Source organism: Geosmithia morbida, assembly GCF_012550715.1.
Source record: "Geosmithia morbida isolate 1262 chromosome Unknown scaffold_8, whole genome shotgun sequence".
Taxonomy (NCBI): Eukaryota; Fungi; Ascomycota; class Sordariomycetes; order Hypocreales; family Bionectriaceae; genus Geosmithia; species Geosmithia morbida.
In genome coordinates, this window is record NW_023336195.1 from 1,005,387 (window position 1) to 1,028,147 (window position 22,761).

Consider the following 22,761-nt stretch of genomic DNA (forward strand, 5'->3'; position numbering starts at 1 on the left):
ACTCACACGACCCCAGGCCATGGGACGGTGATCCATGGTGGTTTATGGTGGGGGTTCGATGTGAGAGGGGGGGGGGGGGGGGGGGGGGGGGGGGGCGGAGAGGTAATCTCTCGGCGGGTATTGTTCGTGGGGGGTTTCGGAACAAAATTTCTCGACGGTTAATCTCTCCCGGAGTCTAGAAGAGCGTGAGGAAAGAGTGATGGAATAGGTCGAGGTCAAGGTTGATGAAGTTGCGGAGAGGGAAGCGAACGAGACTACGTCGTATGGCCAGGCTGTGGTGGTTCGCGTCCACGGCAGCCTGCCCGAGTGGTGTTACATAAGCTGACATCACGATGAGTGATTGGCCACAACAGCTGAGCTCCGGCCGATAGCTTCAAGAGAGCACAGATGACGTTTGAGAGCCTCGGGGGAAAAAAATTGCAATTATCTCTACGACGAGAGTCTGACGAGAGGGAGCAGACGCGGGTGAAATTTGAGAGAATTGTGAAATCCTCCTCATGTTGTTATTCTTTCCCCGCTCAAATCCGAGGGTGTTGAATGCCCCCTCCTGGAATGGATAATCGGACTAAACGGCCTGCTACAAAACTGGTACGAAGAATTACCCTGTACTCTCCGCTAGATTCTAGTTTCAATACCAGAAAAACAGTTTCCTGGATGCGGGACACAACAAGTACAGATTACACACTGCAATCTGTACCTGTAAACCCGTACCTTGAACCAAGCTCTCGTAACAAGGGCCATTTCCCCCAACCACCCCTTGCGAAGACGCATACGACCATCTTCTCACGCCAGTATCATCCAAGGGCTGTAACTGTCGTCTCTCTATTAACCCCCCCCCCCCCCCCCCCTCGGAAGAGCCACCAATCTTTCAATCCGCAACACACACACACACACCATCATCATGCTCGCAACATCCGTCAGCAGGGCGGTCGTCCGTCGCGTTGCTGGTGCCGCCGTCGGAGCCCCGACCGCCAGCCTCGCGCGCAGCCTTGCCGGTCTGAGCATCTCGTCATCTTCACCGGCAGTTACTGCCCCTCGTCCCGCCACCGTCCGCGCCTTTGCCACGTCGCCATATGCTGCTCTTCCCGAGGGCAAAGAGAAGAAGACGAAGAAGAAGGCTGCTGCTAAGAAGGCTGCGGCTAAGAAGCCCGCGGCTAAGAAGCCCGCGACTAAGAAGAAGGCTGTCGCCAAGAAGCCTGCGCAGAAGAAGAAGGCCGCCAAACCTCCCACGCCCGAGCAGCAGGAAAAGGCCGAGATCAAGGAGCTCAAGCGGCGTGCCCTTCTAAAGCTGGCCCCCAAGACTGCGGCCGTGCGGCCGTGGAACATATTTGTGGCGGAGAAGATGCCCGCCGAGAGGGCGCGTACGTCGACCATGGGTGATGCCATTCGTGCCGTCAAGGCTGAGTTCGATGGCTTGTCATACTCAGAGATGCAGGTATGTCTCTTCTTCTCCTTTTCCCTCTCTCCCTCTCTCCCTCTCTCCCTCTCCCTCTCTCTCTCTCTCTCACACGCACACACAATAAGGAGAGGAGAAGCGACAATGTGATGAGAAGAGCTGACGCGACGTGATCTTCGCAGCGCCTCGAATCCCAAGCCGCAGCCAACAAGGAGGCCAACGAGGCAGCTTACAAGGCCTGGATCGTCAGCCTTCCCGTCGACGTCGTCTACCTCGCCAACCGCGCCCGCCGCCGCCTCGCCCGCCTCGTCAAGGACAAGCGCTTTCCCAAGCTCGTCGACGACCGTCTGCCCCGTACCCCCCGCAACCCCTTCGTCCAGTACATCCAGTCCGAGGCCACCTTCCCCGCCGGCCGCCCCGTCACCGACTCCTTCCGCGACGCCGCTACCGCCTGGAAGTCCTTGCCCGACTATGAGAAGCGTCGCTTCGAGGACCAGTATGCTGCCGACAAGAATACTTACGACACCGAGATGACGGCTATACGGGCCCAGGCCAATAAGAGGGTCAAAGCCGACAAGGCTGCTGACAAGGCCGTGGCCAAGAACCCCCCTCAACCCTTCTGAGGATTAATCACGGAGAACTGAACGAAATGAACAAACAGACATGCACAAAAAAAAAAAGAACAATTCCAAACGATACTCTTGTGTTTTTATGCACTCGGCTTTACCCCCACCCTGATGGTTTTTTTCATCTTCCTCTTTTTCTTTTTTTTTTTTTTCATCCAAGTTTTATTCTCTTTGGGCCGCGTGCGTTTCCGTCTTGTCGGGAGGCGTCTGCTTTGCGTTTGGGTCTTAGGATCATAGAAGGGACTCAACTTCCTCTGATGTGAGAAGTCTAGGGTCATAATGAAGAGTCTGCACAGGTGTGGAACCGTGTATATGTGTCGCTGAGGCTTTTCTTTCTTTTTTTCTTTGATTTCCTCCTTCCGTTCTGTTCTTTCCTCGTCCTGTCCGATACGTTCAAAGAGTTGTACTCATAGATACCACTTGATCGGAAATCTTGGCTCATCTTTCGTAAAAGCTGTCTAACGCTCACCCCGCCATGCTACGAGATAAGGCCTGGCAGCAGGTGGCGTCTCAATAGAGGATGCCCAGGGTATGTGGATGTATATATCAGCCCTCTCGAAATACCCAACATCAGCCACGGCCCTGCGGCGGAACCCGCAAGACGACATCCCCCTCTGCATCCGTCCAACCGGCCCCCGTCGTCTTGAGCTTCCTCTCGCTCGCCAGGTACAACAGGAGATACGTATGCTTGGCAAGGTGACCCCAGCAGTACAGGCGGACCCAAGAGTGATCCTCACCCCTGAGACACCAGACGCCCCATCCCGCCTGCCCGCCACCGATGTAGCTAGCCAGGAAGGCCCACGCCTCCAAGCGCCTCTCGACGTCCCAGCTGCTGCAGTCGAGGAGCCAGTAGCCCCTCTCGAGCGGTTCGATGACGCGCGTGGCCTCGGGCCGGTAGCGCGACGACAGCTGGACCGCGAGCCTGGCTAGCCTGGGCGACACCAGGTCTTCTGGCTCGACCGAAGCCACGCCCACAGGTGGAGACGGAGGTCTGGCCTCCAGCGCGTCCATCATTCCCTGGTCAGCTGCCGGAGGTGGCTGCCGGCGAAGGATAGATGCTGCTGCTGCTGCGCTGTCGTGGCGAACCAGACCTGTCAAGTGGTCTGTGGACATCATGGTCCTTTGGGCGGATGGAGGAACATCAGCAGGAGCGGCACCTGGCGGTTCTGGCTCTGCGGGCTCGTGATGCGCAGCACTCAAGTCACTGGCTGAGATGTGCGTAACATCTATGTGGGAGTCGTCTGGTCCGGGTACCTTGAGATTATGGTGCCGGCGCTTCCTCTGGGCTACTGCCAACTGTGGAGTCACCGAGACTATCTTTGCTGGGGTACCGGCTGGCGGGCACTCTCCGTCGCTGTGCCGGTCTGGATCTGGTATGGACGAGGGGATGGCGATATCCCGCTCATAGGGCTCTTTGGCGATTTCATAATCGCCGAGATCCACGGACGGACGTGAGGCAGGGCTGCTCTCAGGCGCAGGGCGTCGGCGTATGAAACTCTGGAGGATGCGCGTGGGGGAAGCGTATATGGCGGCATTGGGCACAGGGTACGAATCGCTTATGTGACTGGGCGGGGCGCTCCACTGGTTCTGTGATGACGGGGTCCCCTGCGGATGTGGTGATGGCGTGGTATAGTCCTTTGATGGTGGTTGCCGTCCAGCCGCCGTACGCAGACGCGGCGAAGACCGGTTGTCCAGAACACTGTGGAAGCTGAGGTCCTGGGAGTCGATTATGGGGGCAATAGATTGGGAAGACGATGGCGGTTGTCCCCGATATCCCTGGCGTCGAGCTTGAGAGGCCTGGTCTTGGGTCGGACTGCGAGCCAGAGGTTCATCATGGCTTCCATTGTCTGGTCGGGACACGGGCACGCCGCCATGTGAGAGGGGTTCAAAGGCTAGATAGGCCGAGGCCAGGGCACGGTATGCAGCATCATCGGCGACACGGCTGGGTGCGTTGACGTGTACCAATATCTCGACGTCATGAGACTGATTCGCCATGTCATTCCAAGGTGGTGCTGAGGCAGAGAGCGATCATGTCGTCGGCCTAGGAGTGTGTGAAGTTGGGCGAGCGGAAGGGGTCACGGCAGGTGAGGTTCCACCATTTTCTTGTTGTTGTGAGAGGTGAGAGATACAGGAATCTGTAATATAGATGCACACAGCCGGACTTGACCTGTAAGAAGGAAGAAGAGAGAAAAAAAAGAGAGAGAGGGAGAGGAATATGTTTGAACAAGAAGGAATGAACAAACGTGAGGGTATAATTCACGAACAGATCATGACTAGTGCGCCACAGTTGTCAGGCAGCAGATATGTATGTGGCTGGCGTACACGTGTGGCTTCGGAATTATGGGCCATGTAAGCTGTAGAGCTCCACTAAAAGTCTGGGTGGGGGAGGGGGGAGGCCGCCTCAGGTATCTGATACCCTCATCTCCACACGACATTCACGTGGGAGGAGAGTACCCTGTACATGATGCGTCCAAACTACCCCGGATCAGGAGGTTCCAACCACTTAGGGGGAAGCATGGAGCCATGGACACATAGCAGCCGAGATTCTTTACAAAACATCACCAACCATCATCCTCTCTCTTCCTCTCCCTTCCTTCTCGCCTCCACCCCCCCCGCAGAAGCAATGGCGACGAAATTAAAGGCAGGAGGTGATCTAGGCCGCGTCATCGTGGTAGGCGGCAACGGCTTCCTGGGCTCCCACATCGTGAACCAGGCGCTGGGCGACAGCGACAGCACGGCCAGCTGGACGGCCACGTCGGTCGCGTCGGTGGACCTGCGGTGCGAGCGCAACCGCAACGAGCGGGCCACCTACCACGAGTGCGACATCACCGACGTCGACAAGCTCACGTCCATCTTCGAGGAGCTCAAGCCCGACGTCGTCATCCACACGGCCTCGCCCGTCGCCGCCGACAGCAGCGTCAGCCACGACCTGTTCCGGAAGGTCAACATCGACGGCACCCTCGCCGTCATCCGCGCGTCCCAGCAGTCGGGAGCTAAGGCCCTCGTGTACACCAGCTCCGCCAGCGTCATCAGCGACGACAAGAATGACCTCATCAATGCCGACGAGAGGTGGCCCGTCATCCGAGGTAGTCAGCAAGGCTCATACTACAGTGAGACCAAGGTACATACATACATACATATATACACGCATCGCCTCTCCATCTACGCATGTAAGAGGGAAGAGACAGGAAAGAGAAGAAGAAAACTCGCTGACGGGGATGAAACACTCCTTAGGCTGCCGCCGAAGAGGACGTCCTGAAGGCCAACCGCCAGGAGCCGTACAAGCTGCTCACCTGCGCCATCCGCCCGGCCGGCATCTTTGGCGAGGCCGACGTCCAGACGCTCGCGGGCTTCATGAACACCTACAAGAACGGCCGCCACAAGGTCCAGCTCGGCGACAACGAGAACATCTTCGACTTCACCTACGTCGGCAACGTCGCCCACGCCCACCTGCTCGCCGCCCGCCTGCTCCTCGCCACCGCCGCCTCCCCCACCGCGCCCCTCGACCACGAGAGGGTCGACGGCGAGGCCTTCTTTGTCACGAACGACTCCCCCGTCTACTTCTGGGACTTTGCCCGCTCCATCTACGCCGCCGCCGGCGACCGCTCCGGCACCGACGGCCTCTGGCGCCTCCCCGCCGACTTCGCCTTCCTCCTCGCCTTCCTCAGCGAGACTTTCTCCTGGATCACCCGCAGGACCCCCACCTTTGGCCGCAAGGCCGTCACCATGTCCACCATGACTAGGTACTACAACATCTCCAAGGCCAGGCGTGTGCTCCACTACGAGCCCGTCTGGACCCTGCGGGAGGGTGTCGAGCGCGGTGTCAAGTGGTTCCTCGACCGGGATGCCAGGGACGCTGCTGCTGTCGCTGAGAAGTGATCTTCTCTTAGTTGTATATGACATATTAATGCGTTTTTAATCCACCATGAAGAGATCTACAGTCCCCTTCCCGTCTACACATTGCCCGTCTTGATGCTCGCTGCATTCCGGTCATCTTAGGCGGCCCTGTCGGTGACTTGTCCTCGCTTCGCTCGCAATCAACCACCTAGGAGATTTATAGCAACTCTAGGCCGAACCATTAAAACATCTATATATGCTACATAGTAGTAAATCACCATTCCATCCTTGACTACTCTCAACCTCCCGGCCGTCTTACGGGAGCTCCCCCTCTCTCGCTCCGCTTACTGTAAGAACCTTGACACCATAGACGGTAACAAGCACAAGATGAGGGAATAATTGTTGAAAATATGAAAACCTGAAAATTCTTGATATATAAAACTTCCCCAAGCTTCAAAAAAACAAAAAAAAAAAACAAAAAAACTATCCTTTTCAACCCTCAACCATCAGCTTATAAAGTCAAAAAAAGGGAAAAAAAAGAAGAGAAAAAAAAAACAAACGATAAAACCTTGCCCCTTTTCTATGCACCACATGTGACCAAATTCAACTGTTTCAAAATCCAAACTAAGGTATAAGAAAAAGAAGTAGAAAAAAAAAAAAGAACAGGGTAAGAAAGAATCTCGAAGAGAGGAAAAGGACAGCCCGTCTCCTTCTGTGTGTGAACAGGATTTGGTGTGTGTGCGTGTGTGTATGTGTGTGTGTGGACGGAATAAACAGAAAAAGGGGGATCGTCTTTCTTTTGCAACTTTTCTTGTTAGGACACCCGCCAAAAAAAACCCCCATCCACCTCTCTTTCTGTAAAACGACGTAGAGAGAAAAAAAGAAGAAAAATCGGAAAAGCTCTCGCTGAACAAGAACCAAGTGTTGAATGCCATGGATTCAAAATAGTAAGAAGAAAAAGAAGAAGAAAAAAGAAGAAAAAAAAAGGACTCGCTGTGAAGACAGGAGACGAAAAAAATGTCGAGAAGAAACAGAAAAAAAGTGTTGTTGGTTAGAGAGAAATGTAAAGGGGGGGGGGGGGGTAAGAGAAAAAACAGTTTCGTCAATTCATGCGTTAATTGTTTTTTTTGTGCGTTCCTACTCTTTAGAAAAGAATAAGATATTTCCTCTCTTTTATTCTCTTATTTCCTTGTCAGCTTTCCATTCCTTGCTTCTTCTGTCTCCTCTTCCTTACCCTGACCTCATGTCCAGATCGAGAGACTGCAGAATTCAGGATGAGAACGAATTGATGAGAAGGAAAGGAGCTTGTTTTCTCTCTCTCTCTCTTCTGTCCCATACTATAACGCCGTAGAGATGCAAATGATGTTGGGACTTGCCAAATCATGGTCTTTCTTGTATGCAAAGGTGTGTGTGTGTGTGTGTGTGCGTGTATGTTCGGTGTAAGAGCGATTGTTGTGTGAGGAAGAACGCCGTTGGACAGAGACTCAAGGAAAAGAAGATAGAGGAGGTGCATACGGTCAGGAGGCGATGAGACCAGAGAATGAAGCGAGCGCGAGGGAGAGAAGAGATATTATGAACTTCCGCCCACACCCAGACCACTTCCTTGACGTCCCCATCCGGAATTTCGCCAGTCACGTCTCTGCTGCTGTCCCTGCTGAGACTGCTGCGACTGCTGATCCGGTGTAGCTGCGGAGATATTGCCGTCCGAGTGGTTGTACTGCGTCGCGCCCGGAGGCAGGGGGCCGGGCTCGCTGGGGCCGCGCCACCGCTGCTGCTGCTGCTGCTGAGGGGGTGTCCCTGTTGCCTCTCTCGGAGGCGGCGGCTGGCCGCTCGCGGACGGCACAAACGACGACTCCTGGACGTGCCGCACCGACGATTCCGCCTGCCACACTGCCGGGTCTGTGTCGACCCGTCTCGGCGGTGGTCGCGTCGAGCTATCCTGCCTGTTGTAGGCCTCGGAGACGTCCGTGATGTCGATGTGCCCACGTCGCTCCTGGAAGCGCTTCATGATGTCCTTGGTCGTGTTGTCGCCACTGCTGCTGAAGATGTATGGGTCGTTGAGCAGCGCGAGGATGTCGTCGGGGACCTTTTATCAGCCTTGTCAGTCTCTCCCACTCAACACGTTCCCGCATACGTCGTCAGCGAGGGATGCCGAGACTTACCTGGCACATCTCCTCGATGTTGTTGATGAGCACTTCGACGGCGTCGATCACGTAGATGGCCTCGCTGTCGAGCACAGACGCCTTGGCCGGGTTGGTCAGGATGTTGGGCGCGATGACGGTGGCCAGGTTCCGGATGTCCATCTTGGACCCCAGCTCGTCATCGAGCTGGTGGAATGAGCCGGCCCACTTGAGGAAGGAGAAGAGGACCTCCATGCAGTCGCGATGGCTCCTGGGCAGCAGGCAGCACGTCAGGTGGAGGCAGTGCTTCCTCTTGTCCAGGTCGGGGATCTTGGCGGCGCTGACCCACAGCTTGAAGAGCTTGTGCGTCATGAGGGGGTCCGGGAGGTCACGCAGGTAGCGCTTCAGCAGCGCCGCCAGCTGCACCACGGGCTGCTCCATGAAGTTGACCGTGTCGCAGCCTTCCGTGTTGATGCGGTCGACCAGCTCCTGCTGCTTCTTGATGTTTCCGTTCTTGCGGAACACACCCTCCACCGACAGGTCCATCTTGCGCATCGACGAGATGATGTCGTCCACCACGGCGGGGATGCGGAGCGTTCCCGGACCCACGCCGTCGGTCGAGTCGGCGCCGTCGCGCTCGATGATGGTCTCGAGTGGTATGGTGAAGACGGCCTTCTTCTTGTTGACCTTGTTCTTGTCGTTCTTGAACGCCTTGCCCAGGTTCTTCCAGAACGTGACCTGCTTCTTAGACTCGATGAAGCCCAGAAGCTCGTCCGTCGTGAACTCGCGGATGATCATGGGCTGCATCGTGAGCACCGCCAGGTGTCGCACGTTGAAGTACTCGAGGGCTGACAGCTCCGAGAAGAACTTGCGGTTGATGCTGGTAGGCATCTGATCGGCCGAGCGGAGGCCCTGGTCCCTGCCCGTAGACATGCTCCTCTGGCGGCCATCGTCGGCTGCGCCCGTCGGGTCGCCGCCCGGCGGCTGTGCGCGGCTGTTGCGCACGTTCTGCTGCTCCCGCGACTGCTCGGCTGCCACGATCCTCGGGATGTCATCGAGGGTGATGGCATCATTGTGACCAAACATGCGGTCTGTCGAGTCTTGCGTGTCGCGACCCTCGCCGCCGACAGACACGGGGCGGGGTCCTCGGCCGTCCATGTCCATGACGCGCGACGTCCTGGCCTGCTTGACGCTCGACGACAGGTGGCGGTCCAGCCGTGTGCTGCGCAGTCTCCGGACGTCGTTGAGAGTGCTCTCGTACGACGACTCTCGCCGGTGGTCCCTGGCTGCGGCACTCTGGGATCTCGCCCAGGCTTCGGAATGTGTCTTGGGGGCCCCGGACTCTCCATCGCCGTCGCCCGTCGGCATCCCGGCGCCGGGGGGGAGTTGGTCCCCGGGCGGAGGCAGCGTGCCGTTGCTCCAGAAGATGTCGAGGAGGCGGGCCAGAGCCACCTTGAGGAGGAAGATGTATTGGCCCAGCTTGGAGAGGTGCTCGCAGGGCATGAGACCGTCCCTCACACCGCCGGCACACTCGGTGCAGTGGATCCTGCCGTCGTACGAGTTGCATAGGGCCTCTCCGAGAGACCTGCCCAGCTCCCGCTTGCACTGCGTGCACCTCACGCAGGGCAGGTGCCACCGCAGCTCGCCGCTCTTGGCGCACTCGTCCTCGATGGACCGGTTGCAGGACACGCACTGGTCCGAGTTCTTGGCGGAGAGCCGTGTGCTAGCCTGGCTGGACTGCAGGGCGTTGTCGTCGCTCTTGTAGGCTTCGAAGCCGTTGAGGTCGTCGAGGAACTGGTAGAGACCGTCGGACGCGTTGGCCTCGCGCTCAAGTCGCAGGGCGCCCTGGAGGCAGATGCGGATCAGGAGCTTCAGGTAGTGTGCCAGTCCGGTGACCAGCGACAGGAGCTCCTGCGTCAGGCCGAGCTTGTGAGCGCCCGCGTCCTGGCTCTTGGACAGGAGAGAGAAGAAGGAGACGATCTTCTTGCAGAGCAGCTTGGCTTCCCGGCCATATGACAAGCCTGCCAACACACGGTTAGCGCGCGCGACCGAGCACACTTTGGCGTTTCAGAGCAACGTCACGGAGCAGCAGAGGCAGAGGACGTGGACGGGAGAGAAGAAGACTTGACTTACCCTTCTCATTCACCCCCAACATGGCGGTGTTCAGCTTGTCGGTAGATTGGAACAGTATCTTGACATGCCATATGAAGCGCTTGGCCATCATGACGCCCTCGAGATACGCCCCGTTGCTGACATGGAGGAGCATGTCGGAGATGCAGGCAGCCGACGACTCCTCGAATGTGGACAGGACGCTCCATATGCGAAAGACCTTCTCCTCCATGCGCTCCTCGACCTGGCGGATGTAATCGCGGCCAACGGGGTCGTCTGGGGTGATGGCGGTAGATGCGTTATCTTCGGACGACTGTGCGAGGCGGACGTTCCAGAACTTGTGGATCATGTAGCACTCGGGATGCCAGTGCTGGTTCTGGCCGTTGCGGAATATCTCGACAAATTGCTTCAGGATGGCAATCTGGCAGCCGTTGCAGCGCTGTGCGAACTGTGTCGAGTAGTGGTAGTGGCAGTATACGTTGCCGTCGTGCTCGTAGTAGCTGTCCTGCGCACCGAAGACGGTATCGCAGCTGGAGCAGGTGAAGTGATCGATATGGTACTTGCGGTCAAGGGCCGTTATGTAGGAGCCTCGCAGAGCACCGCCGCACTGGTAGCAGAGCAGGCCGAGGCGTCGAAAGTAGTCGGTCTCGCAGAGGGGGTACTGGCCTTGACCAGATTCGTCGTCGACGGGAAAGAATTTTGACGCGACGATTTCACCGCAATCCTGTTGATTGAAGTCAGCAACGTTGACCTTTTTCTTTCCCTCCTTCCTCTCTCTCTCCCCCCCCTCCCCCCCCTGCTATCCTGCCGATTAGAGGGAATAGCGAGATACGTACCTGGCATTTAAAGCAGTCGAGGTGAAATGTGCCGTCGAGGGCCCTGACAAACTGGCCGGTGAGAGGCTCACCGCACTTGTTGCAGAGCCTCATCTGGCCACTGGGGGTGCGTCCGTTCCTGTTCCGCGACCTGACGCGCTCGTTGCTTCCGCGTGCGGTATCGCTGTCGTAGTTGGTAGGCGGTGCACTGGGAGGACCGACAGCGGGACCGATACTGGAACCGCCAGCGTTGCTCCCGACCGAGGCGGTAGGCCTCAACCTGTGGCCGCTCTCTGGGGTTCTGGGGTCGCTGCTGCCACCATTCTGGTAGGAATCGTTCGAGAAGGGCGGGTCCGGGGTCCTGCGGTCGAATTCTGAGGGGGGAGCCAAGGGAGCCTCAGGGCGCGCGAGGTCCCCCGGTGGACCGTTGGCGTATTCAGACGACGCCATGGCCCAAGGTCGTCGGAAAAGGGAGGGGGAGGGTCCAGCGTGTTTATATTGTATATATATATGTATATATATATATATATATGTGTGTGTGTGTGTGTGCGTGTGCGTGCGTGCGTGTATGTATATATATATATATATATATATATAAAGGTGTGTTGCGTCTAGGTGGCCTGCTTGTCGACGTGTGTCGCTGAACGGCGCCGAGAAGATTCCCCTCCCAGCTAAGGAGCCTGTCGGGATCCGCCAACCGGGGGCACCTCTTCTCTCAACGCCACGAGTCTAGCAAAGGTCGGGGAGGGGTCGTCTTGGTCGGCATCAGCAGACGTGTCGGCGAAGGGAGGGGGATGTATATCACGGTCGAGAAGAGACGTGTACGGAGGCGCTTTGTCAATTGGCAAGATGAATAGAGGCACGTCCAGCGCGGGTTGGTGAGGCTCGTTTGTCGTCGTCGTCGTCGTCGTCGAGGTCGTCGTGGTCGGGTCTGCGGAGAGAGGGAGGAGGGCTCGGTTCGTTTGTAGGGAAGGCGAAATGTGGTTTCCTCCTGCAGAGACGAGGGGTGTGTCGAGAAGGTATAGAAAAAGAAGAGAAAAGAAAACAAATAAAACCCGCTTATTAGGCGCGTGCGACGTGAAGAAGCAGTCGTGTTCGGCTAACAGGCAATAGAAGGACGACGACGAGGTCAGGCAAAGCAAACAAAGGGGCGGGTTGGTGAGAGAGAGAGAGCCCGGATAGGAGGCAGCTAGCTGCCAGGTCCAGGGGGGGGGGGGGGGTTGTTTGGTTTAGAGGGGGAGGGGAGGGCCACTGTAGTGGTCAGTGGTGATGTGGCTACCCAGGCAGAGAGCAAGGTGGTAATAAGGAATGAGACAGAAGAGCCAGACAGGGAGGGGGAGAGAGAGAGAGAGAATAGAGAGAAAGGACAGAGAATGGTTGGTTACGGTGCCGTCGCCTTGGTTGGGCGTTGTAATCAAGCGGTCGGAAGACACACCACAGAGGAGGAAGAGAGGGGTGTTTTGGGCGTAAGTAACGGGCAATACTCGTACATGTAGTGCAAGGCCAAGCCGAGAAGGCAAGAGAGCACAACAGAAAGTGCCCAAAGGTGCAACGGCTTGCGGCTGGTGCCCCGTTATGACAGCGGGGGTGTAGTGAAGTGGGTGTGTGTGCGTGCGTGTGCGTGCGTGGTAGATGTACCTCTGGTATGGGTCGTACTTGGGTAAGAATACAGGTATCTTTTCCTCCCACTCACTCTTCTCTTCTTTCTCTTCTTCCCGCAGGAGTTTGGACTCGGTAGTAGTAGTAGTAGTAGCAGTGGTCCGTGGACCGTAGCAGAGGAGGAGTTGCTGTTTTTGTTGTTGTTGTTGTTGTTGTTATTGTTGGTACCGGGGACATGCGTTGAAGTGGGCGGTAGGGCGGTACTCGTACAATGGACGGGAGGAGGGGAGGGGGGAGGGGGGTGGGGGCCTATGGACTACAGATTACAGGTAGAGAGACAGAGAAGGACAGAAGGTGGTGCTGGCCCCCTGGCCCTGGCCCCGGGTGCTGGCACTGGCAATGCAAGCAAGGTATGTACGGAGTACTTGGAACGTCTTGCGTGTTATTACTGCGGATGGCATGGATGATGTACCTGTATTGCTGGCAACCTTCCAGTGGGTTTTTTTCTTATATCTCCTACCTGTAATGATACTACGAGTGCTGGCAATACCTGTACGTATACTCTGCAATACAGCGTACGGATACTCGTACTCGTACATACCCTACCGTTCCAACCCCCAGACCCGTCCGTTGCTAGGCCGTAACCCGTCGCCTGGGCCCTCTCTGACTGGGTCCCTTGGTCCCATCCATCCTCTGCCAATACGTACCGGGTACTCATTTTTACTTGTATTGGCTGCGGGGCGCGGCAATTTCCCCTGGCGCCGGTCCCCGCTACGACCATCCATTGTGAGTACGAGTCTGAGTACGGGTCTTGGTAGTGAGTACCTCGACATCGTGCTGCGGACGCCCACTAGAACACGCCGTACAGCGGGTAGCCGGTACAGCGACCCGACGCTGTAGGTACGCTGCTCGTAGGTAAGTTGTATTATTTCATGCTCCAACACGTCCGTAGCAATACCCCGTCCGTACGGGTTAATAATAATAGTAGGGATGAATCACTGCAATGAAGCATGCAGGCACTGCCATGAAGTTGGATGTGTGGGCTTATTACATAATCTCCACTCCCACCCGACCCCGTGCACGGTATCATATTATGTGCGCGTACCGACTGACTGATTAACGTAGCACTCCATTCACGTACTATGACGATGAGTACGGGAGCTACTCGCACATACGAGTACTGGCATCGAGTAGCAGCAGTAGCAGTAGCAGTAGCATCATCAGTCGTACAAGCATGGAGAGTAGAAATACGGACCTCGCATCACGATGTAACAACAGGTACGAAGCATGTAGCACAATCATCACATCAGTATGAACGCGCCAAGACTCTGATCCGAATGCTTGTCTGCTGCCCCCCTCCCATCCTACGCGAGACAACATTCTTTCCTAGGGCGTATCTGTATTACAATGTTAATACGAAACCCTGTCAAGATACGACATACCGTATTGTGATCCCAACGTACTCATCTATCCGTATACTTTTTAAAATGATTGCCAGACACGGTACATTTCTCTGGTGGTGCTGCCTACTTGGTGTACCGGTATGTGGGGATTCGCTAAAAGGCCCTGATCCCCCCCCCTCCCCCCCTGCGGCCCTCCTTGCACGAGTATTCTGTCATACTGACCCTCCTTACCCTACCTATGACGTGGGGATGTCACCTAACTTTTTCTTCCTCTCTTCTCGCTATCATCATGCAGCAGTAGGAGCTGCTCCAGTTGACAGCATCCTGACAGGATACACGTCCTACTTTTGTCATCATTTATGGAAAGAAGGGGGGGGGGAGGGTGGCTAAAAGCAAAAACTGTGTCTTAGTCTTGCAGCATCCTTACCCCCGCTCTCGGTAGGAGCATACATCACGACGCGACCTGTCATTGAGTCACGTGCCTCTTTTTTTTCTTTTTTCTTTTCTTTCCTTCCTTCTTCCCAAATCGACAAGGCTGACCACTAGGGGGAAGAAATGAGGGATGGTATAACAATCACATAATATGTATGAGGACACTCTAAGACTCCTTCTTTACGACGAAATGACGCTGATCAGCAACTCTGATACGAGCACGTGTGATATTAAAGTATTAATTAACTGTTGTATTGCTCCGTATTTCTGATTGTCGATGGCCTGAACACGCAAGGTCACGTGTTTCAGCCATTCAACCTTTGTTTTCTTCATCTCACGTTCGTGTGCACTCGCTGGTGAGATGAATCGTCATGACCTTCATTTCCCTCCTATGTGCCCTCCCCTTTTGGTGCAATACCGATGATGCTGGTAGCTGAGAAGGACCGAGAAGAAGAAGAATTGAACATTGTTTGTCCACTCATCCCGTCTGTTTTCGTTGACGGTGCTGTCAACCTCAGTGCTTGGCATTCGACCCGTGGACCAACTGCCGCAGTCTCCTCTCGACCGTCTCGCGACCCTCGGCCGTGTTCCACACCTCGTGCGGCGCCCTGTCGACGATATCCCAGTGCTTCAACTTATCCGTCAGCTTGGTCAGGTCCCTCTGCCTGCGCGCCCACGCCTCGTCCTTCTTGATGCGCTGGCCCGAGCTGATGACGGCGAGGTTCGTGTCGCGCGGCTGGATGGCGCGGCTGGCCTGGACGTCCCGTTTCGTGAACGACGAGGCGACCAGGTTCTCCTGGAGCTTGGAGAAGATGAAGCGGGGCCCCTGGGCCTCGGCCCGGCCGTAGATGCGATCCTTGGACGAGCGGCCCTTGAAGATGGCGCCCGGCAGCCGGTCCAGCCCGAGCGGGGAGAGCACGCCGCGGAGCCACAGGAAGAACCCCCTCCCCGGGGAGCCCACCTCGCTCTCGAGGTAGTCCTCGTGCAGGGGGTCGATGAGCACCAGGCCCCGGACGTCGGAGCCGTGCCGGGACGAGAAGACGCGCTGGTAGATGGACCCTACGCCCGCGCTGGCCAGGACCCATGGCCCGTGCTCGCCCGCCCTGGAGAGCGCCTCGCTCAGTACGTCGGACGCTAAGCTGGCGCTGAGCGGGCTCGGCGCCGCGTCCGACCACCCCACCCCCGGTCGATCGGCGAAGCAGTACCGCATTATCGAGCCGTTGTCCACCGCCTCATCGGCCAGCTTCCACAGCCCGCTCTCCACCGACCTCTCCCCACCTTCAAACAGCACCGTCGGTAGATCTGCCGCCGCCACGCCTGCCGTGCTGCTGCTGCCGTTGTCTTCGCCTCCGCGGCAGTAGACGTGGATGCGGTACTTGCCCCCGTCGACGGGGTACATCTTCCCCGGAGCGGCCACCCGGGAGTCGAAGGCCCTCAGGAAGATGGTCAGCGTCATGAGCACCACGGCCACCGTCATGAGCGTGTCGGCCACGGTAGAAGCCATCACCCCGACCCACTCGACCAGCGTCCGCCTCGTCTCCGGCCGGCCCGTCAGCCTCTCTTCCTCCTCTGCCTTGCCCCATTTCACCGTGCTGTCCACCAGCACCGACCAGAGGCTCATGAGCAGAGCCCACACCACGCTCACCGTGCCGACCCAGCCCTCGTCGGAGCGTGTCCTCTCCACTGCAAGGATGACGATGACGTCTACCAGCAGGATTCCCTATACGAAAGTCAGCGACGTCGATCCAACCGTCATCCTTCTCCGGAAGACATGCGGGAGGGAAGGGAAGACCACCCACCGCCATGACCAGACACAATATCCGGACAGCCTTGGCCGGTACCTCGAAGAACAGTAGCGTGAAGACCATGTTGGCAAGCGTGAGACACGCGAACCCAAACGACAGGAACGGGCCACCCCTCGTCTGGAAACCGGGCGGCGTGACGAAGCCCGAGATCAGCACGAGCGTCCACCACACCAGCGTCACCAGCGTGAATGCCACGGTGACGAAGCGCAGCAAGCGGATCGTCCACAGGTTGTACGGCGTCACGGCCGGGTCGTCGGGTGTGAGTGCACCCGTCCTTCCTTCTGCTCGTTCCGAGTCTGGCAGCAGCCGTGTGCGCTCGTCTGGCACCGCGGTCGGCCGGTTGGCGTCATTGTCCCGAGGGTGCTGCTGCTGCTGCTGCTGCTCTTGCTCATCTGTGTTCTTGGAAAAGAGCGGCATCTTGCCGTCTTCTATTTCTCTTACTACTTCTTCTTTCTGGTATGTTGCCTCGTAAGAGAAAGAGAAGAAAAAAAGATGAGCCCAGGCTCCGCGGATTGAATCGTATGCGCCTGTCGTACCCGTAGAATCCGAAGACTTGTTGTGTCGGTTGCTGTAGTAAATATTAGTAGGGCTAGCACGTGTAGCAGATTCAGTCTTGGAGCGTCTGAGGGGGGAGGGGAGGAGGGGATGAGCAATGCCTTTTAGTACTTCGTAACGGCAAGGTATGTAAGAACGATGACGACGTCACCCCATCGGATTCCCGTTGTGGATGACCCAAGCAATGGATATTTCTCTTCTTCTTTCTTTAAAGTTTCCCACTAATATCTCTCCGTACTCGTCCCATGATTGAAAACTCGCCTGAGAGTAGCAGAGACCTGCGTAGACGTCATCCATAGGTGCATCCACCCAATAACATGCTGTTGGTGGGTGACGTATTTCCCCACTTGTCTACCGGACCGTGTCTTTCACAGCTACTTGCCAGAAGCAGGAGGTTATGTTTCTTATGCTATGTTTCTTATGTTATTTCTTCTTTTTCTTTTTCTTCTTCTTCTTCTTCTCCGTCGGTGCTCAACGTCTGCATTCTGCATTCTGCTGAACTGTCTCGGTTTCCAGAGTAGAGCGTAAGAATGATATCTTGTTAACGACTGACCGCCTTGGTCTTGAGGGGGGCGATTCTCGGTTTTCTTCTTCTCTCTCTCCCTTCTTTGCTGGGTATATAGAATGCTCCGATAGCACTTGGCATGGCAATGACGGTGTTGGGTGGTGAGACATGCGGATTGGGTAGATTCCGTAGAATCCGCAATTGATTCAGGCTTTTCACTTCGCACGCTTCGAGACTAGTAGAATGTCTTCCATGTTCCTTTTAATTGTATCATCATTAGCTTACTGTACGAACACTGATGTGCGTGTTCTGATCAGGCCCCTCCCTCCAGCTTACATACGCAATTGGCATTCATCATCGCCCATTCAACGACCAATGAGATAACATTTTCCCGAATAGGCAAGCAATTCCTCATTAGTCAAATCGCCCCAACATCCAAGGCACGAACATCAAACACATTCAATCAGAGCATCGGATAATTTGAATGTGATGCCGGCGTTAAAACAGCATCATATATCCGTAAACTCCCCTACAAGATCTGCCATGAATAGGGGGGGGGCTCACGGAAGTCTAGCAAAGCACGAGAAGGAGGGGAGAGAAACATGACATAAAAAGGCATACGCAGTCCCCCCATCTCTCTTTCTCACCCCACGTACCGAGTGTTGAGAGAGCATATCGCCCTGCCCCCCTTTCAAGCCATACCACCATGTCTTCCAGAGAAGCTGTCAGTGGCAGGATGTCCTTGGCGGCCATCGTCTACCACCAGTACAGCACCCTCCCCCTCGCCGTCAGCCGGTCTACCTGCGCAGGGAAGACGTATATCGTGACGGGCGCCAACATCGGCCTCGGGTACGAGTGCGCCAAGCACCTCATCACCTTCCGATCCGAGCGAGTCATCCTGGCCGTCCGGTCCAAGGAGAGGGGCGACGAGGCCCTCGCGTCCATCGAGGAGGCCACGGGCGTCCGCGGCATAGGGCAGGTGTGGATCGTGGACCTGTTGTCGTACGCGTCCGTCGTGGACTTTTGCGCCCGCGTCGAGAGGGAGCTTCCCCGCGTCGACGGGCTGATAGAGAACGCCGCCACCGCCTTGGCAGACTGGAGGCTGTTTGAAGGCATGGAGAGCACCCTGACGACCAATGTTGTGTCGACTTTCCTGATGGCCGTCCTGCTGCTGCCGCATCTCAAGGCTTGCGCCGCTAGGTACGGTACCAAGCCCGTCATTGGCATCGTCAGCAGCGGCCTGGCTTTTACTCGGGAGGCCGACGTCGTCAAGGTCGACAGGAGCCGCATCTTTGATGATCTCAACGACCCCAAGCGGTGGTCTATGAACGGGACAGAAAGGTAGGACAGTCATTTCCCTCTCAGCCCTCATTTCTATACTGCATGTACTCCCCGCCCCGCCCACTTGCCATGAAGCATAACTAACCCCCCCAAAAAAAGATACTCCCTATCCAAACTTCTCGAAGTTGTGGTCGTCCGCGAACTGGCATCTCTTCTCCCCGTTGATGAGAACGGTGTCATCATCAATCTGATCAACCCAGGCCTCTGCTCGACGGGACTTTTGCGTCACACCGACGCCAAGAACAAGATCATGGTTGGGCTCTTGAGGATCATTATAGGACGGAGTGCCGAATGGGGTAGCCGGAACCTGCTGCACAGTCTGGAGGCCGGTGAGGTGTCGCACGGCAAGTACCTGTCCTACTGCGAGATTCGAGAGTAAGTTGACGAGAGACACACCCTACCCCTTTACCGGCACGGCGCTCAGCATGTGGGCTGACATTGTGTCTACTCAGGGATCATGTCCCTGAGTGGGTATCCAACGACGACGGCCGGAAGTTTGGTCGAAAGCTTTGGGCTGAGCTGTCGGCCATATTGGATCGGGCTAAGCCTGGTTGTGTTGATCGGGCGCTGACTTGAGAGTGGGAACATGGGACTGTCATCTGGTACCAAGTTGAGGGTGAGGAGGAAAACTAACGGGCGTGGGAGGACGAAAGAAGAAGATGAGACTCCAGGGTCGTTTGTGAGGATATGGAGATGTATGAGATAGAACTTTTGCTGGTGTTTTGTCTACCAAAGTGTCCAAAGTGTCGTGTGTATTTCATCATCATGATATTACATGTTCTGTCAAGTATGTACATGCCTGCGTGCGTGAACATGTCCGTTCCATGTTCCTCTGCTGGACCGACCAGAGCTATACAGTGTCATCCCTCAGGGGTTGCGAGAAGCAGTTTGTCCAGAAAGTCGACGCCGACTGGTCGTGAAAGCCGATGACCCAGGGATACTTTGCGAGGAGCCTCCGCGCAAACTTCCAGTCGGTCATGCCAAAGCAGGCCACCGTGTTGGCGACGCGGGGACGAAGCCAGTCCTGGTCGTCGTGAAGGGCCGAGATGCCGGCGACGACGAGGATCCAGAGATGAGTGGCGGGGTCGATGGAGGCCCTGAAGACCGAGTCACTGAGGGCGGTCTTGAGCTGACGGGTCAGGAGATGGTATCGCACGACGGACTGGTGGCCGAGGGTGACGAGGAAGGTAGTCATGTAGGAGAGGAGGGCGAGGTGAATGGCGTTGGCGACCGGGTGCACGTGCGCGGGCGGCGAGGCGAGGGGCCGGACGGCGACCAGGCGGTAGAATACTGTCGTGATCAGCGTCTGGAACTGGGACGGGCGGAGCATCGTCGAGGCGATCCCCGAGCTGAGGAGGCGCGACACCTTGAGGATGTCGTGGATGATGTCGAACACGTCCTGGTCGCCGGTGTTGCGGATGGCATTGAGGAGGGGTGACGGGACCGCCAGGGCCGGGTGCCGAAGGATGGGGACAATCTCTTCCATCGACTGGGCCGGGTGTAGACGGGTGGCGCAGCCCAGCTGCAGGCACAAGTCTACGTCGATCCTGGACATTGGTCAGTATACGCGCATGTGACCAGGTACGGTGGGAGGTCGAAGAAGACAGCAGTAGGCATGTACTCACCGGAGAGCCTTCTCGACGAGAGCTTCGTTGGTGTGTCGGAGGACGTCTATACCCCCACGAAGCTCAATCATGCGGCAGAGCCCGTCAAAGTGGATGCCGGCGGTGGTGGGCTGCCCGCAGGCCGATGAGAGGAGGCACATCATGATGACACCGCCCAAGCTCGAGTCCACCAAGGCGTTGGCGCCAGACAGCTGCTGGTTGATGCGACGCAGGGCCGAAGCCACGTGGTAGCGGAACTCTGCTGAGCGGGCCTGACGAGGCCTCCCGACATACAGATCTACGCACACCTCAGATAGGGCAACAAAAGCGTGGAAATCTTTTATTTTGAAAAAAAAGATGAAGAAAAAAGAGAGGCGATGTCCGTGTCAGCACTCCTGTCTAGGGATTGTGATTGTATGCGAGAGAGTAGGGTTGACTTACAAGCCTCGTCAAAGAGCATGTACTGGAACCAGACCAGCAGCTCGGGATCGGGGCTGGATGCACAGAAGAATATCGGGTACAGAGAGTTGCCGACAAGGCGGAGGACTGCGAAGGAGGTTAGAAGACTCTAGTCAGCGGGACCGACGATTCACTCTGAGAGGCAGAGAGAGCTGAAGTTGGCCATACAGTAAATCGCGGAACCGCGGGCGCGAGGCGTCATGTCACCAGACGATGCCAGACCGGAGAGTTCGTTGGCGACCTGGGCAGGCGACCTTGGATCCAACGTGGAGTTGGCCCTCGTCATCCACATATCCAGTTTCTGGGTTGGAGTCTGCATCTGCATCTGCATCTGCATCTGCAATGTCGGCTGCTGATTCTTGGTCTCGACGACAGCCACAGCTGTCGTCTCCGGGTGAGTGCCGAGGACGTCATCGCGACGGGTCTTGTCACCGCCCGATTTTGAATTTCGGGACTTTTCAACCTTGCGCGAGACTGGAGGGGGCACATTGTGGTATGGTCTGACGATGACCCTGGATGGCTGGACAGGTCGCTTCGGGATGCGCACTCTGCCGGTATTCTTGCCCTTCATGACATGACTGCGGATGGTGCGTCTTGAGTCGCGACCGACGGTGGACTGGTCAATAAACTGAAACGTTGTCGTCACCATTTCGTACGATTAAGAAGTACTTAAAATAGGACAAGAACGGAGACTTCTAGAACGAGATCCTCATAGAGAGCAAAATGCCCTTCTTGAATAGGGAGATTTTAAACTATGATGNGTACTTAAAATAGGACAAGAACGGAGACTTCTAGAACGAGATCCTCATAGAGAGCAAAATGCCCTTCTTGAATAGGGAGATTTTAAACTATGATGGCGATGACGGCGAGCGTTGGCGAGGGAAAATAATAATATTGGCAGGGGCTCAGACACGACAGTCACTTTTCTTCTTCTTTTTTTTTTTTTTTTTTCCTGAGGACCTCGGATGGCTGACGTGAGTCAAGTCCTCGTAGAGTACAGATTACATACATGTATTATTACTCGTACTTTGTAGAGAGGCATTGCTACTAATGCCGTACGCTGGATTAGAATATAAGTCACTGCTCCCACTCACTATTGAAGTAATGGCAGTAGTAGGAGTAATAAGACCAGGGCATGCTCATCTGCCAAATGCAGCACGTGCAGAATGCATGGGCGGGCGGCCTCTTTTGCTTTTTCTCTCTCCCTCTTCCTCTCCCCCCCCCCCCTTCTTCTCTTATCCCTCGCATAAACCATCTGCGGGCGCCAAAGGAGGGAAAAACGGTCATGGGATTGGTGGTCCTTGACCTTGACGGTTACAGCCCTTACGTATTATTACGACTCCGTAGTATCTGCGCTGTTTTACTAGCAACAATAGAATACTACAGCAGTGAATTCCTACGAGCTCATGTCCTATTACAAGCTATTACGAGCTGAATACCCTCAAGTCCATCGCACCTGCCCTCCCAGCCATTGTTATGTAGTATTGCCCAAACTGGTTCCTGCCAGACTAATAATCTTCCACTTTAGCCTGGGGGCAAACCCCGTTATAGGGCTAATCAGGCACAGTATTACGAGATAAAAAGTAAGAGCAAGATCGGAATTGGACATGGTATAGACTTTAGTACAGCTCTAAGCTGGCCATTTTATTAATATCGATCCACCTTGCTACCTTCTCTATACCGATTCGATTGCCTGCCATCTTGTAGAGTAGCTCATCACGGTGACTGATAAAGATTCTCAAAAGGTAAAACAGTCCGAAATGGAGGCAGGAGAAGGGGAGGCGACATGTAGAGCTTTCTACGGGAAAGAATAGAGGCCTTCCCGTCATCATCATCATCATGAGCAGCTGTACATCACATATAGTCTTTTTTTCTTTCTTATTTTTTGGGGGGGGGGGGGGGGGGGGGGGGGATGTTCCCGTGATGTTTGTACCCGTGATGTTTTGACAAGCTTCCAAGTAACGGCAAGGCAAGGGTCCAGTCTTTTTCTCTGTCTGACCCCAGTCCCAGAATACCTACGTGCTAGATACTAGGTAGTCTTCGCTCAGTAGGCAATACAATATAACATCCCTTCCTTATTTCGCTCGCTCAGGAATACCGACGGTGTTGTGAGGGCCTCTGTCCTCACGCTGGGAAGGTCCGCTGGGAAGGTCCC

At 55.9% G+C, this 22,761-nt stretch overlaps 7 protein-coding genes across 7 annotated transcripts; 3 read left to right on the forward strand and 4 right to left on the reverse strand.

The window, feature by feature from the left end:
* Positions 1 to 901: 901 nt before the first annotated feature.
* GMORB2_7536 (HMG (high mobility group) box) lies at positions 902 to 2,019 on the forward strand (the record flags this gene model as incomplete). The annotated part of the gene is made up of 2 exons (XM_035469501.1): positions 902 to 1,435; positions 1,579 to 2,019. The coding sequence occupies 2 exons, from the start codon at positions 902 to 904 to the stop codon at positions 2,017 to 2,019; spliced, it is 975 nt and encodes a 324-aa protein (XP_035321196.1).
* Positions 2,020 to 2,592: 573 nt separating this feature from the next.
* On the reverse strand, positions 2,593 to 4,017 carry GMORB2_7537 (uncharacterized protein; the record flags this gene model as incomplete). Its single annotated transcript, XM_035469502.1, has 1 exon — positions 2,593 to 4,017. One exon carries the CDS (start codon positions 4,015 to 4,017, stop codon positions 2,593 to 2,595), a length of 1,425 nt encoding a protein of 474 aa, XP_035321197.1.
* Positions 4,018 to 4,645: 628 nt separating this feature from the next.
* On the forward strand, positions 4,646 to 5,901 carry GMORB2_7538 (sterol-4alpha-carboxylate 3-dehydrogenase (decarboxylating); the record flags this gene model as incomplete). The annotated part of the gene is made up of 2 exons (XM_035469503.1): positions 4,646 to 5,143; positions 5,257 to 5,901. The coding sequence occupies 2 exons, from the start codon at positions 4,646 to 4,648 to the stop codon at positions 5,899 to 5,901; spliced, it is 1,143 nt and encodes a 380-aa protein (XP_035321198.1).
* Positions 5,902 to 7,429: 1,528 nt separating this feature from the next.
* GMORB2_7539 (RhoGAP) lies at positions 7,430 to 12,395 on the reverse strand (the record flags this gene model as incomplete). Its single annotated transcript, XM_035469504.1, has 6 exons — positions 7,430 to 7,945; positions 8,022 to 10,000; positions 10,113 to 10,812; positions 10,925 to 11,277; positions 11,767 to 11,834; positions 12,379 to 12,395. The coding sequence occupies 6 exons, from the start codon at positions 12,393 to 12,395 to the stop codon at positions 7,430 to 7,432; spliced, it is 3,633 nt and encodes a 1,210-aa protein (XP_035321199.1).
* A 2,456-nt stretch (positions 12,396 to 14,851) lies between these two features.
* On the reverse strand, positions 14,852 to 16,559 carry GMORB2_7540 (uncharacterized protein; the record flags this gene model as incomplete). The annotated part of the gene is made up of 2 exons (XM_035469505.1): positions 14,852 to 16,057; positions 16,137 to 16,559. The coding sequence occupies 2 exons, from the start codon at positions 16,557 to 16,559 to the stop codon at positions 14,852 to 14,854; spliced, it is 1,629 nt and encodes a 542-aa protein (XP_035321200.1).
* Positions 16,560 to 17,908: 1,349 nt separating this feature from the next.
* GMORB2_7541 (Short-chain dehydrogenase) lies at positions 17,909 to 19,119 on the forward strand (the record flags this gene model as incomplete). The annotated part of the gene is made up of 3 exons (XM_035469506.1): positions 17,909 to 18,543; positions 18,643 to 18,918; positions 18,996 to 19,119. 3 exons carry the CDS (start codon positions 17,909 to 17,911, stop codon positions 19,117 to 19,119), a joined length of 1,035 nt encoding a protein of 344 aa, XP_035321201.1.
* Positions 19,120 to 19,393: 274 nt separating this feature from the next.
* GMORB2_7542 (uncharacterized protein) lies at positions 19,394 to 21,255 on the reverse strand (the record flags this gene model as incomplete). The annotated part of the gene is made up of 4 exons (XM_035469507.1): positions 19,394 to 20,090; positions 20,169 to 20,484; positions 20,589 to 20,693; positions 20,775 to 21,255. The coding sequence occupies 4 exons, from the start codon at positions 21,253 to 21,255 to the stop codon at positions 19,394 to 19,396; spliced, it is 1,599 nt and encodes a 532-aa protein (XP_035321202.1).
* Between the last annotated feature and the right edge of the window lie 1,506 nt (positions 21,256 to 22,761).